This window comes from Rana temporaria, chromosome 10 (genome assembly GCF_905171775.1).
Source record: "Rana temporaria chromosome 10, aRanTem1.1, whole genome shotgun sequence".
Taxonomy (NCBI): domain Eukaryota; kingdom Metazoa; phylum Chordata; class Amphibia; order Anura; family Ranidae; genus Rana; species Rana temporaria.
This window is the reverse complement of record NC_053498.1, coordinates 981,820-995,471: the sequence shown is the minus strand read 5'-3', so window position 1 is coordinate 995,471 and position 13,652 is coordinate 981,820. Positions and strand designations below refer to the sequence as shown.

At 49.2% G+C, this 13,652-nt stretch overlaps 1 protein-coding gene and 1 long non-coding RNA gene across 9 annotated transcripts in view; both read right to left on the bottom strand.

The window, feature by feature from the left end:
* LOC120916179 (RAP1 GTPase activating protein) overlaps nt 1–13,652 on the bottom strand; it is a 145,816-nt gene that overhangs the window by 45,970 nt on the left and 86,194 nt on the right. The window contains exon 1 of one of the 6 annotated variants that reach the window (XM_040327008.1): nt 1,870–3,677. The exons of 3 other annotated variants lie outside the window; for them this stretch is intronic. In XM_040327008.1, coding sequence (XP_040182942.1) covers nt 1,870–3,450 — 1,581 coding nt within the window. In that variant the 5' untranslated portion in view covers nt 3,451–3,677. Of the gene's footprint in view, nt 1–1,869; nt 3,678–13,652 lie in introns of those variants that run through there. 2 more of the 6 variants (XM_040327007.1, XM_040327009.1) reach the window with 2 other exon arrangements.
* Nucleotides 7,896–11,734, bottom strand: LOC120916181. 3 transcript variants are annotated; one of them, XR_005743969.1, is made up of 4 exons: nt 9,907–11,734; nt 9,647–9,781; nt 8,847–9,278; nt 8,383–8,421 (listed from the first exon to the last, which is right to left on the bottom strand). It is a non-coding gene; the product is annotated as an uncharacterized LOC120916181 (long non-coding RNA). The 3 variants fall into 3 exon arrangements; XR_005743970.1 differs by lacking the exon at nt 8,383–8,421 and adding an exon at nt 7,896–7,939 and having other exon boundaries at nt 9,647–11,734; XR_005743968.1 differs by having other exon boundaries at nt 9,647–11,734.

The following is a 13,652-nucleotide window of genomic DNA, read 5'->3' as shown; positions in this document are numbered from 1 at the left end:
ATGTGGGACATATAGAGCCAAGATGTGGGACATATAGAGCCAAGATGTGGGACATATAGAGCCAAGATGTGAGACATATAGAGCCAAGATGTGGGACATAGAGAGCCAAGATGTGGGACATAGAGAGCCAAGATGTGAGACATATAGAGCCAAGATGTGGGACATATAGAGCCAAGATGTGGGACATAGAGCCAAGATGTGGGACATAGAGAGCCAAGATGTGGGACATATAGAGCCAAGATGTGAGACATATAGAGCCAAGATGTGGGACATATAGAGCCAAGATGTGGGACATATAGAGCCAAGATGTGGGACATATAGAGCCAAGATGTGGGACATATAGAGCCAAGATGTGGGACATATAGAGCCAAGATGTGAGACATATAGAGCCAAGATGTGGGACATAGAGAGCCAAGATGTGGGACATAGAGAGCCAAGATGTGGGACATAGAGCCAAGATGTGGGACATATAGAGCCAAGATGTGGGACATATAGAGCCAAGATGTGGGACATATAGAGCCAAGATGTGGGATATATAGAGCCAAGATGTGGGACATATAGAGACAAGATGTGAGACATATAGAGCCAAGATGTGGGACATAGAGAGCCAAGATGTGGGACATAGAGAGCCAAGATGTGGGACATATAGAGCCAAGATGTGGGACATATAGAGCCAAGATGTGGGATATATAGAGCCAAGATGTGGGACATAGAGAGCCAAGATGTGGAACATAGAGAGCCAAGATGTGGGACATAGAGAGCCAAGATGTGGGACATAGAGAGCCAAGATGTGGGACATAGAGAGCCAAGATGTGGGACACAGAGCCAAGATGTGGGACATAGAGAGCCAAGATGTGGGACCGTCCCAGAAAGTCCAGGACAGTTGGCATTGATGTGTGATGCACTGAAGGGTCGTCCAACACTGTGACGGGCACTGGGGGCCATGAGACCCCGTAGACATGCATAGCAGGGCACAAAGAGCAATGTGAACGGGTTGGAGCGGGGGTCTCCAAACTCTCCAAACAAAAGGTACGTTTTACAAAGGGTAACAGTCAGATATAACCCTGAGATACAAAATGTTTTATTCTGGATCAACATTGTAACATTGTTCAGAGGAATCCGTCATCTCCTCTGAGAAGATACTTTGTATCAATAAATCTCAGCACAAGATGAGCTGAGCTCCAACGCAATCAGCACCAGATTATTATTTTTAAGGCTCTATATTATTATTATTATTATTATATTTTTTATTATTTGTCAGGCTCTATATTATTATCATTCAGGATCTATATTATATTTTATTATTATATATTTTTTTTAGGATCTAGCTTATTATTATTATTCAGGATCTATATTATATTTTATTATTATATATTTTTTTAGGATCTAGATTATTATTATCATTCAGGATCTATATTATTATTATATTTTTATTATTATTTTTCAGGCTCTATATTATTATTATTACTACTATTTTTCTTTTAGGATCTAGCTTATTATTATTATTATTATTCAGGATCTATACTATATTTTATTATTATTTTTCAGGCTCTATATTATTATTCAGGATCTATATTATTATTATTATTATTATTATTATTATTCAGAATCTATATTATATTTTATTATTATAATAATATAGATCCTGAAATTTTTTATATTTTATAATTTTTCAGTATCCATATTATTATTATTACGTTTATATTATATTATTTGTGGTCGGGGATTCCAACGTTCCCTTTATCCCTCTATTTACAAACATGAGGAATATCAGGCAATTTATTTAAAAATCACACAAAAAAATTTGTAGCGGGAAAAACAAATATATAAAAAACTGACACCTCCCCTGAATGAGGGGGTCCTACTCACCGGGGACCTGCACCCCACGGATCCACAGCTTGGGGATCTGTCCACACCGGACCACATCTCAATGGATCCTTTCACCTGAGGTCTTACATCACCGGGACGCTTCTCCTGAGGACCAATCAGGATGGACTTGTTCATCTGCCAAATTTTCTCACCAGCCTTGAATCTCTTCTCATGGGATGGAGACTCTTGGGATCTGCTCTCCCTGGATCCATTCAGTTTGCCTCCTTTCTCTAGGGATCTGCTGAGGTTGGATCCATTCCCTAGAGATCTCTTCATGTGGTACGGGTTCTGCCTGAATATGTCCATGTGAAATATTCCCTGGGATCGGCTCTCCTGGGATGGAGGCCCCTGGGATCTGTTCTCCTGGGATGGAGACCCCTGGGATCTGTTCTCCTGGGATGGAGACCCCTGGGATCTGTTCTCCTGGGATGGAGACCCCTGGGATCTGCTCCCCTGGGATCTGCTCTCACTGGGCCCATTCAGTTTGCCTCCATTCACTGGGGATCTGCCAAAGTGGTAGGTGTTCTGCCTGAATATGTCCATGTGAAATATTCCCTGGAATTGAGACCCTTGGGATCTGTTCTCCTGGGATGTAGACACCTGAGATGGAGACACCTGAGATGGAGACACCTGGGATCTGCTCTCCTGGGATGGAGACACCCGGGAACGGCTCTCCTGGGATGGAGACCCCTGGGATCGGCTCTCCTGGGATGGAGACACCTGGGATCTTCTCTCCTGGGATGGAGACACCTGGGATCTTCTCTCCTGGGATGGAGACACCTGGGATCTTCTCTCCTGGGATGGAGACACCTGGGATCTTCTCTCCTGGGATGGAGACACCTGGGATCTGCTCTCCTGGGATGGAGACCCCTGGGATCGGCTCTCCTGGGATGGAGACACCCGGGAACGGCTCTCCTGGGATGGAGACACCCGGGAACGGCTCTCCTGGGATGGAGACACCCGGGAACGGCTCTCCTGGGATGGAGACCCCTGGGATCGGCTCTCCTGGGATGGAGACCCCTGGGATCGGTTCTCCTGGAATGGAGACAACTGGGATCGGTTCTCCTGGGATGGAGACAACTGGAATATGCTCTCCTGGGATGGAGACACCACCTGGGATCTGCTCTCCTGGGATATAGACACCACCTGGGATCTGCTCTCCTGGGATGGAGACAACTGGGATTTGCTCTCCTGGGATATAGACACCTGGGATGGAGACACCTGGGATCTGCTCTCCTGGGATGGAGACACCACCTGGGATCGGCTCTCCTGGGATGGAGACCCCTGGGATCGGCTCTCCTGGGATAGAGACCCCTGGGATCGGCTCTCCTGGGATGAAGACCCCTGGGATACGCTCCTGCTGGGTCCATTTGGTTTGCCCTCTTTCTCCAGGGATCTGCTCAGACTGGATCCATTCCCAGAGGATCTGCTGATGTGGTAAGTGTTTTCTCTGCGGAATATTCCATGGGATCCGTGGTCTGGGGATCTACTCACGTGGGATGTGTTCTCCCTGAAGATGTCCATGTGGAATAATCCATGGGACCTGTTTGCGGGGGATCTGTCCTCCTGGGATCTGCTCATCTCGGCTCTCTCAGCTGACCTGGCTGGTGACTGCGCCGATCCCAATCTATATTCTCATTGCCGTGCCATTCTGATGAGAAGCGGGTGATTAACGTTCCTCAGGATCGGAATGTATAATTAGGAGATATTTCTGTGATCTGATGAATCGGGTCACAGCCAGGTGCCGGGTGAAGTCTTGCCAGGGACACGGCGTGCTCCTCGGGTTGTGCAATGTGACGAGGAGGACTCGCCTAATCCCGGATAATGAGAGTCCCGGGACACACAATTATCTACAAATCCCCACTTTGTGAAGATAAAAGGACGAATATCGCCCACTAGAGATGTGGAGATGTTCAAGGATTGCAGCCGCACAGCCTTGGAAATATGTCCTTAAAGGGCCAGTCACCCCAAGCTGACATTTCAGAACTCCCAGTCCTGGGGGCAGCGATGTTCTGACACCCTCCCTTCCCCTGCAGGGCTTGACACCCTAGGCGAAACATAATTTTGCTGCCCCACCCATGACTCCACCCCATTTATCCTGCCCATGTAAACCCCACCTTTTTAATAAAGCGCCCATCAATGCAGCCTACCAGAGCATATCAATGCAGCCTACGAGCGCCCATCAAATGCAGCATCACCAGCGCCCATCAATGCAGCCTACCAGAGCATATCAATGCAGCCTATGAGCGCCCATCAAATGCAGCCTACCAGTGCCCACCAATGAGTGTTTGCTTGCTTCCATTCATTCAGGAGTTGAGACACAGACACAGTTCTATGCTGCCGCTGAGACCTAGTTGCTTGCTGCAGAGAGAAGAGAGTAGGAACACCAGTGGCCGGGCGCCCTAGGCGGCTGCCTAGTTTACCTAGTGGTAGTACCGCCCCTGTTCCCCTGACTCCGAAAACAGGCAAACAGGAGCTGGGGTCACCGCTCCGAACATTTCCTGCACCACCCCGGCCTGTGCCAAAGATTCCATTCCCACCGAAAAACTCAGAGAACCCCCCCGAGAGAATCCCGACAGGTCACAATATAGAAGAGATCCCCCTTTTATCATTAGAACCCCCAGAAATTCTTCAAAAGGTCCACTGGGGGGTGCTAGTCAGGTCTCCACATCCTTCATTATAAAGACAGGTACCCTTCAGCTACCCCTAGGCTCCTTCCCTTTCCTCTTCATTTCCTTCCCTTTCATTTCCTTCCCTTTCCCCTTCATTTCCTTCCCTTCCCTCTTCATTTCCTTCCCTCTTCATTTCCTTCCCTTTCATTTCCTTCCCTTTCCCCTTCATTTCCTTCCCTTTCCTCTTCATTTCCTTCCCTTTCATTTCCTTCCCTTTCCCCTTCATTTCCTTCCTCTTCATTTCCTTCCCTCTTCATTTCCTTCCCTCTTCATTTCCTTTCCTCTTCATTTCCTTCCCTTTCCTCTTCATTTCCTTCCCTTTACCCTTCATTTCCTTCCGTTTACCCTTCATTTCCTTCCCTTTCCTCTTCATTTCCTTCCCTTTCCTCTTCATTTCCTTCCCTTTACCCTTCATTTCCTTCCCTTTACCCTTCATTTCCTTCCCTTTCCTCTTCATTTCCTTCCCTTTCCTCTTCATTTCCTTCCCTTTTCTCTTCATTTCCTTCCCTTTTCTCTTCATTTCCTTCCCTTTCCTCTTCATTTCCTTCCCTTTCCTCTTCATTTCCTTCCCTTTCCCCTTCATTTCCATCCCTTTACCCTTCATTTCCTTCCCTTTCCCCTTCATTTCCTTCCCTTTCCTCTTCATTTCCTTCCCTTTCCTCTTCATTTCCTTCCCTTTTCTCTTCATTTCCTCCCCTTTCCTCTTCATTTCCTTCCCTTTCCTCTTCATTTCCTTCCCTTTCCCCTTCATTTCCTTCCCTTTCCTCTTCATTTCCTTCCCTTTCCTCTTCATTTCCTCCCCTTTCCCCTCATTTCCTTCACTTTCCTCTTCATTTCCTTCCCTTTCCCCTTCATTTCCTTCCCTTTCCTCTTCATTTCCTCCCCTTTCCCCCTCATTTCCTTCCCTTTCATCTTCATTTCCTTCCCTTTCACCTTCATTTCCTTCCCTTTCCCCTTCATTTCATTCCCTTTCATCTTCATTTCCTTCCCTTTCCCCTTCATTTCCTTCCCATTTCATTCCCTTTCCCCTTCATTTCCTTCCCTTTCCTCTTCATTTCCTTCCTTTTCCCCTTCATTTCCTTCCATTTCCCCTTCATTTCCTTCCCTTTCCTCTTCATTTCCTCCCCTTTCCCCCTCATTTCCTTCCCTTTCCTCTTCATTTCCTTCCCTTTCCCCTTCATTTCCTTCCCTTTCCTCTTCATTTCCTTCCCTTTCCTCTTCATTTCCTCCCCTTTCCCCCTCATTTCCTTCCCTTTCCTCTTCATTTCCTTCCCTTTCCTCTTCATTTCCTCCCCTTTCCCCCTCATTTCCTTCCCTTTCCCCTTCATTTCCTTCCCTTTCCCCTTCATTTCCTTCCCTTTCCTCTTCATTTCCTTCCCTTTCCTCTTCATTTCCTCCCCTTTCCTCTTCATTTCCTTCCCTTTCCCCTTCATTTCCTTCCCTTTCCTCTTCATTTCCTCCCCTTTCCCCCTCATTTCCTTCCCTTTCCCCTTCATTTCCTTCCCTTTCCCCTTCATTTCCTTCCCTTTCCTCTTCATTTCCTCCCCTTTCCCCCTCATTTCCTTCCCTTTCCTCTTCATTTCCTTCCCTTTCCCCTTCATTTCCTTCCCTTTCCTCTTCATTTCCTTCCCTTTCCTCTTAATTTCCTCCCCTTTCCCCCTCATTTCCTTCCCTTTCCTCTTCATTTCCTTCCCTTTCCCCTTCATTTCCTTCCCTTTCCTCTTCATTTCCTCCCCTTTCCCCCTCATTTCCTTCCCTTTCCTCTTCATTTCCTTCCCTTTCCCCTTCATTTCCTTCCCTTTCCTCTTCATTTCCTTCCCTTTCCCCTTCATTTCCTTCCCTTTCCTCTTCATTTCCTTCCCTTTCCTCTTAATTTCCTCCCCTTTCCCCCTCATTTCCTTCCCTTTCCTCTTCATTTCCTTCCCTTTCCCCTTCATTTCCTTCCCTTTCCTCTTCATTTCCTTCCCTTTCCCCTTCATTTCCTTCCCTTTCCTCTACATTTCCTTCCCTTTCATTTCCTTCCCTTTCCCCTTCATTTCCTTCCCTTTTCTCTTCATTACACACCAGGGATTGGAGATTTCCCAGCATGCAAGGGATGATGGGAATTTTATAAAACGCCTGAATACAAAGAGGCAGAAATTAGAAATATATATTTTTTCCTGGCGGCGTTCTCCTTCATACGGATCATCAGAAGCCCAACAAAGACGCACCCAGAAGCTGGTTCCCCAACCCCCGTATCCTGGGATCTCCGACACCGACAGTCTGGTCACATGACTCCTAATTCACCAACAACCCCCAACATTCCCATCCAGGGTCAGGTTATGATCTCCAGAGAGAGAGAGGACAACTCTGATTGGATGCTGGGAGTTCCTGCACAGTTCAGCTGTCATGTAATGAAGTCCAATGTGTACCAAGAAACCAGAGACACCAGTTCTGCCAGCTGTGCGGAGCCCGGGGACATTATATAACAACAACGAGGACAAATGTGCCCAGACTTCCTGACAGCCAATCCAAATACGCAATTCACCGCCAGAAAACCCGTCATCTGTCACCTATCACCTATCTGTCCGTCCTCACCTATCCGTCCATCATCTGTCCTCACCTATCACCTATCCGTCCGTCATCTGTCCTCACCTATCGTCTGTCCTCACCTATCACCTATCCGTCCGTCATCTGTCCTCACCTATCGTCTGTCCTCACCTATCACCTATCCGTCCGTCATCTGTCCTCACCTATCACCTATCCGTCCGTCATCTGTCCTCACCTATCACCTATCCGTCCGTCATCTGTCCTCACCTATCACCTATCCGTCCGTCATCTGTCCTCACCTATCCGTCCGTCATCTGTCCTCACCTATCACCTATCCGTCATCTGTCCTCACCTATCACCTATCCGTCCATCATCTGTCCTCACCTATCCGTCTGTCTGTCCATCATCTGTCACCTCTTGGTCCGTCGTCTGTCCTCACCTATCACCTATCCGTCCTCACCTATCACCTATCCGTCCATCATCTGTCCTCACCTATCCGTCCATCATCTGTCCTCACCTATCACCTATCCGTCCATCATCTGTCCTCACCTATCACCTATCCGTCCGTCGTCTGTCCTCACCTATCACCTATCCGTCCGTCATCTGTCCTCACCTATCACCTATCCGTCCGTCGTCTGTCCTCACCTATCACCTATCCGTCCATCATCTGTCCTCACCTATCCGTCCATCATCTGTCCTCACCTATCACCTATCCGTCCATCATCTGTCCTCACCTATCACCTATCCGTCCGTCGTCTGTCCTCACCTATCACCTATCCGTCCGTCATCTGTCCTCCCCTATCACCTATCCGTCCGTCGTCTGTCCTCACCTATCACCTATCCGTCCATCATCTGTCCTCACCTATCACCTATCCGTCCGTCATCTGTCCTCACCTATCACCTATCCGTCCTCACCTATCACCTATCACCTATCCATCCGTCATCTGTCCTCACCTATCACCTATCCGTCCGTCATCTGTCCTCACCTATCACCTATCTGTCCGTCATCTGTCCTCACCTATCACCTATCCGTCCGTCATCTGTCCTCACCTATCACCTATCACCTATCCGTCCGTCATCTGTCCTCACCTATCACCTATCCGTCCGTCATCTGTCCTCACCTATCACCTATCCGTCCGTCATCTGTCCTCACCTATCACCTATCCGTCCGTCATCTGTCCTCACCTATCACCTATCTGTCCGTCATCTGTCCTCACCTATCACCTATCCATCCGTCATCTGTCCTCACCTATCACCTATCCTCCGTCATCTGTCCTCACCTATCACCTATCCGTCCGTCGTCTGTCCTCACCTATCACCTATCCGTCCGTCATCTGTCCTCACCTATCACCTATCCGTCCGTCATCTGTCCTCACCTATCAGTCCGTCATCTGTCCTCACCTATCAGTCCGTCATCTGTCCTCACCTATCCGTCCGTCATCTGTCCTCACCTATCCGTCCGTCATCTGTCCTCACCTATCCGTCCGTCATCTGTCCTCACCTATCCGTCCGTCATCTGTCCTCACCTATCAGTCCGTCATCTGTCCTCACCTATCAGTCCGTCATCTGTCCTCACCTATCAGTCCGTCATCTGTCCTCACCTATCAGTCCGTCATCTGTCCTCACCTATCAGTCCGTCATCTGTCCTCACCTATCAGTCTGTCATCTGTCCTCACCTATCAGTCCGTCATCTGTCCTCACCTATCAGTCCGTCATCTGTCCTCACCTATCAGTCCGTCATCTGTCCTCACCTATCAGTCTGTCATCTGTCCTCACCTATCCGTCCGTCATCTGTCCTCACCTATCACCTATCCGTCCGTCATCTGTCCTCACCTATCACCTATCCGTCCGTCATCTGTCCTCATCTATCACCTATCCGTCCGTCATCTGTCCTCACCTATCCGTCCGTCATCTGTCCTCACCTATCACCTATCCTCCGTCATCTGTCCTCACCTATCACCTATCCTCCGTCATCTGTCCTCACCTATCACCTATCCGTCCGTCATCTGTCCTCACCTATCACCTATCCGTCCGTCATCTGTCCTCACCTATCACCTATCCGTCCGTCATCTGTCCTCACCTATTACCTATCCGTCCATCATCTGTCCTCACCTATCACCTATCCGTCCGTCATCTGTCCTCACCTATCACCTATCCGTCCATCATCTGTCCTCACCTATCACCTATCCGTCCGTCATCTGTCCTCACCTATCCGTCCGTCATCTGTCCTCGCCTATCCGTCCGTCATCTGTCCTCACCTATCACCTATCCTCCGTCATCTGTCCTCACCTATCACCTATCCTCCGTCATCTGTCCTCACCTATCACCTATCCGTCCGTCATCTGTCCTCACCTATCACCTATCCGTCCGTCATCTGTCCTCACCTATCACCTATCCGTCCGTCATCTGTCCTCACCTATCACCTATCCGTCCGTCATCTGTCCTCACCTATCACCTATCCGTCCGTCATCTGTCCTCACCTATCACCTATCCGTCCGTCATCTGTCCTCACCTATCACCTATCCGTCCGTCATCTGTCCTCACCTATCACCTATCCGTCCATCATCTGTCCTCACCTATCACCTATCCGTCCGTCATCTGTCCTCACCTATCACCTATCTGTCCGTCATCTGTCCTCACCTATCACCTATCCGTCCGTCATCTGTCCTCACCTATCACCTATCTGTCCGTCATCTGTCCTCACCTATCACCTATCCGTCCGTCATCTGTCCTCACCTATCAGTCCGTCATCTGTCCTCACCTATCAGTCCGTCATCTGTCCTCACCTATCCGTCCGTCATCTGTCCTCACCTATCCGTCCGTCATCTGTCCTCACCTATCCGTCCGTCATCTGTCCTCACCTATCACCTATCCGTCCGTCATCTGTCCTCACCTATCAGTCCGTCATCTGTCCTCACCTATCAGTCCGTCATCTGTCCTCACCTATCAGTCCGTCATCTGTCCTCACCTATCAGTCTGTCATCTGTCCTCACCTATCAGTCCGTCATCTGTCCTCACCTATCAGTCCGTCATCTGTCCTCACCTATCAGTCCGTCATCTGTCCTCACCTATCAGTCTGTCATCTGTCCTCACCTATCAGTCCGTCATCTGTCCTCACCTATCAGTCCGTCATCTGTCCTCACCTATCCGTCCGTCATCTGTCCTCACCTATCCGTCCGTCATCTGTCCTCACCTATCACCTATCCGTCCGTCATCTGTCCTCACCTATCAGTCCGTCATCTGTCCTCACCTATCAGTCCGTCATCTGTCCTCACCTATCAGTCTGTCATCTGTCCTCACCTATCAGTCCGTCATCTGTCCTCACCTATCAGTCCGTCATCTGTCCTCACCTATCAGTCCGTCATCTGTCCTCACCTATCAGTCCGTCATCTGTCCTCACCTATCAGTCCGTCATCTGTCCTCACCTATCCGTCCGTCATCTGTCCTCACCTATCACCTATCAGTCCGTCATCTGTCCTCACCTATCAGTCTGTCATCTGTCCTCACCTATCAGTCCGTCATCTGTCCTCACCTATCAGTCCGTCATCTGTCCTCACCTATCAGTCCGTCATCTGTCCTCACCTATCCGTCCGTCATCTGTCCTCACCTATCACCTATCAGTCCGTCATCTGTCCTCACCTATCAGTCCGTCATCTGTCCTCACCTATCACCTATCCGTCCGTCATCTGTCCTCACCTATCTATTACCTATCCGTCCGTCATCTGTCCTCACCTATCACCTATCCGTCCGTCATCTGTCCTCACCTATCACCTATCCGTCCATCATCTGTCCTCACCTATCACCTATCCGTCCGTCATCTGTCCTCACCTATCACCTATCCGTCCGTCATCTGTCCTCACCTATCACCTATCCGTCCGTCATCTGTCCTCACCTATCACCTATCTGTCCGTCATCTGTCCTCACCTATCACCTATCCGTCCGTCATCTGTCCTCACCTATCACCTATCTGTCCGTCATCTGTCCTCACCTATCACCTATCCGTCCGTCATCTGTCCTCACCTATCACCTATCTGTCCGTCATCTGTCCTCACCTATCACCTATCCGTCCGTCATCTGTCCTCACCTATCACCTATCTGTCCGTCATCTGTCCTCACCTATCACCTATCCGTCCGTCATCTGTCCTCACCTATCAGTCCGTCATCTGTCCTCACCTATCAGTCCGTCATCTGTCCTCACCTATCCGTCCGTCATCTGTCCTCACCTATCCGTCCGTCATCTGTCCTCACCTATCACCTATCAGTCCGTCATCTGTCCTCACCTATCCGTCCGTCATCTGTCCTCACCTATCACCTATCAGTCCGTCATCTGTCCTCACCTATCACCTATCCGTCCGTCATCTGTCCTCACCTATCAGTCCGTCATCTGTCCTCACCTATCTATTACCTATCCGTCCGTCCATCATTTGTCCTTACCTATCTCACACCTATCTGTCCATCATCGGTCCTCACCCATCTCATATCTATCCATCCGTCTATCTCATACCCATCAATCTGTCCATCATCTTAACCTGACTTATCCTATCACCTACCTGTCCGTCTGTCCATCCATCTACATTGTATCCATCTACAATACATCATCTATGTCTCCATCTTCTGTATCTCCGCTCTCTCCCACCAATCCTCGCCCATCTCAGGAACACAGATTCCCCTTTTTACAGAATTGGGTAAAACTCTTTTTTTGTAACACAATGAGAGGAATTGGGGGGGTCCAGGAAAGGTCCCCCAGAGACATTTAAAGTGAATCCAAACCCAAGGAGAAAAATGGAACCTGCTGCTGTATATTACTGGTCCACAGATGTGGCGGCTGCATTTGTTTTAATTTCTCAGGCTGCATACATTTTCTGCAGGTACAGAACAAATCTGTTGATCCTGCCAGAAATGCAGCACCCCCACAGCTTGCCAACAATGTGATCGGCTTTCCTAGCTACATTATGGGGGAGATCTGCTAAACCCGGAGCACACAGAATCTGGTGCAGCTCTGCATAGAAACCAATCAGCTTCCAGTTATTTTTCTCTGTCAAAGCTTCATTGAAGAAGCTGACGTTAGAAGCCGATTGGCTCCCAGGCACAGCCGCACCAGATTCTTCACTCTCCGGGTTTAGTGAATCTCCAACTATGTGAACTACAGAACACATCCTCCCCTGTGTAATGCATGAGGAGAGGGGGAGGTGTTTTGCAGTCTGGTCCTAGGCTGACAACGCTGCCCCTCCATGGACTTGGGGATAGGGAGTGCGTTACTGGCAGGATCATCAGGTGAAAAGAAAACGAATGCAGCCGCCACACCCAAGGACCCGGTAATCTGCTACATACGACTTCTCATTCTCCTTAGATATCCTATAAAGCTTCAGCTTAAAAAATGTCCTTCATTTCACCCCAAAAAGAAAATTTAGCTCCTCCCCATTGTTCACAACCAATCAGATTTGAGCTCTCACTCTCCTCGGAGAGGCTACATGATGGGGAGCATCCGATTGGCTGTTTAGTGTAAAACTGTTTCCATCCTCAGGTTCTCCTTCTCGTCGATCGGTCTCGGCATGGATGAGATCTGACGCCAGACGTCGCCACACACACAAAGATCTCCTCCTACAATTCCAGGAATTGGATTTAGTCAGAAGGCCGGAGCTGGAAGCGGCGTGGGGAATATCCGTCCATCGTTAGGGAGTCTCCTTCCTGTCGCTGAATAAACCTCGAGGAGTCTGATCCATCCTCCGATCCCATCCTCCGATCCCATCCTCCGATCCCATCCTCCGATCCCATCCTCCGATCCCATCCTCCGATCCCATCCTTCATCCACACCTGGGGGGGGGATTCGAATTATTATCCTCTGTGTGCGGCCACATCGTATTCTTGGAGGGGGTGTCACCAGTACCGGCACAGGGTCATCCAGCGCCCAGGGCAAGAATGTGCCCCCCCAGTGCTGATCCTGACCTCCCTGGGGCCCTAAGCAAAATGACATGTTGGGGGGGGCGCTGTCGACAGTGACATGTCACATTAAAGTTGAGAAGCGGGGGGGGGGGGGGGGGGTGTTCTGCTGTCGGAAATTACACCTTGCATTAAAGTGAGAAGCATCGGGTGCTGACTTCTTACCTCTTCTCCCATGCAGCCAGCGAGTTGAGAAGCGGGGTCGAAAATCACTTCTCACCAGGCGGGGCCTATAGTAATTTGGGGGGCCCTTTGCGGGGGCCCCAAGCAGCTTGCATAGTGAGCCTATAGGGCAGATCGGCCCTGGTGCCCCCCTCCCCCACCAATAATATATGCCGTAGAATGGGTGTACCACCCTGCGTCCATCTTTTGCCCCTTTGCTTTACTGCCCCCCCCCCCCCTTGTCCCGGCCGGGAGCATCAAATCCTGCACTGCGTCAGAACATTGGAAACATGTTATTAAATCATTTTTTTTTTACGAATCTCCACAAAATGAAGAAAAAAAAAAGAAGAAAAGAAGAAAAGAACTCGCCAACCAATCAGAATCCAGCTTCCTGCGGCCAGGTGAGTGGAGAATTCCGGATGCACCGTCCAATTATCAACCCGGATTTTATGATGCCGATACCGGAGGAGAACTTTGCTG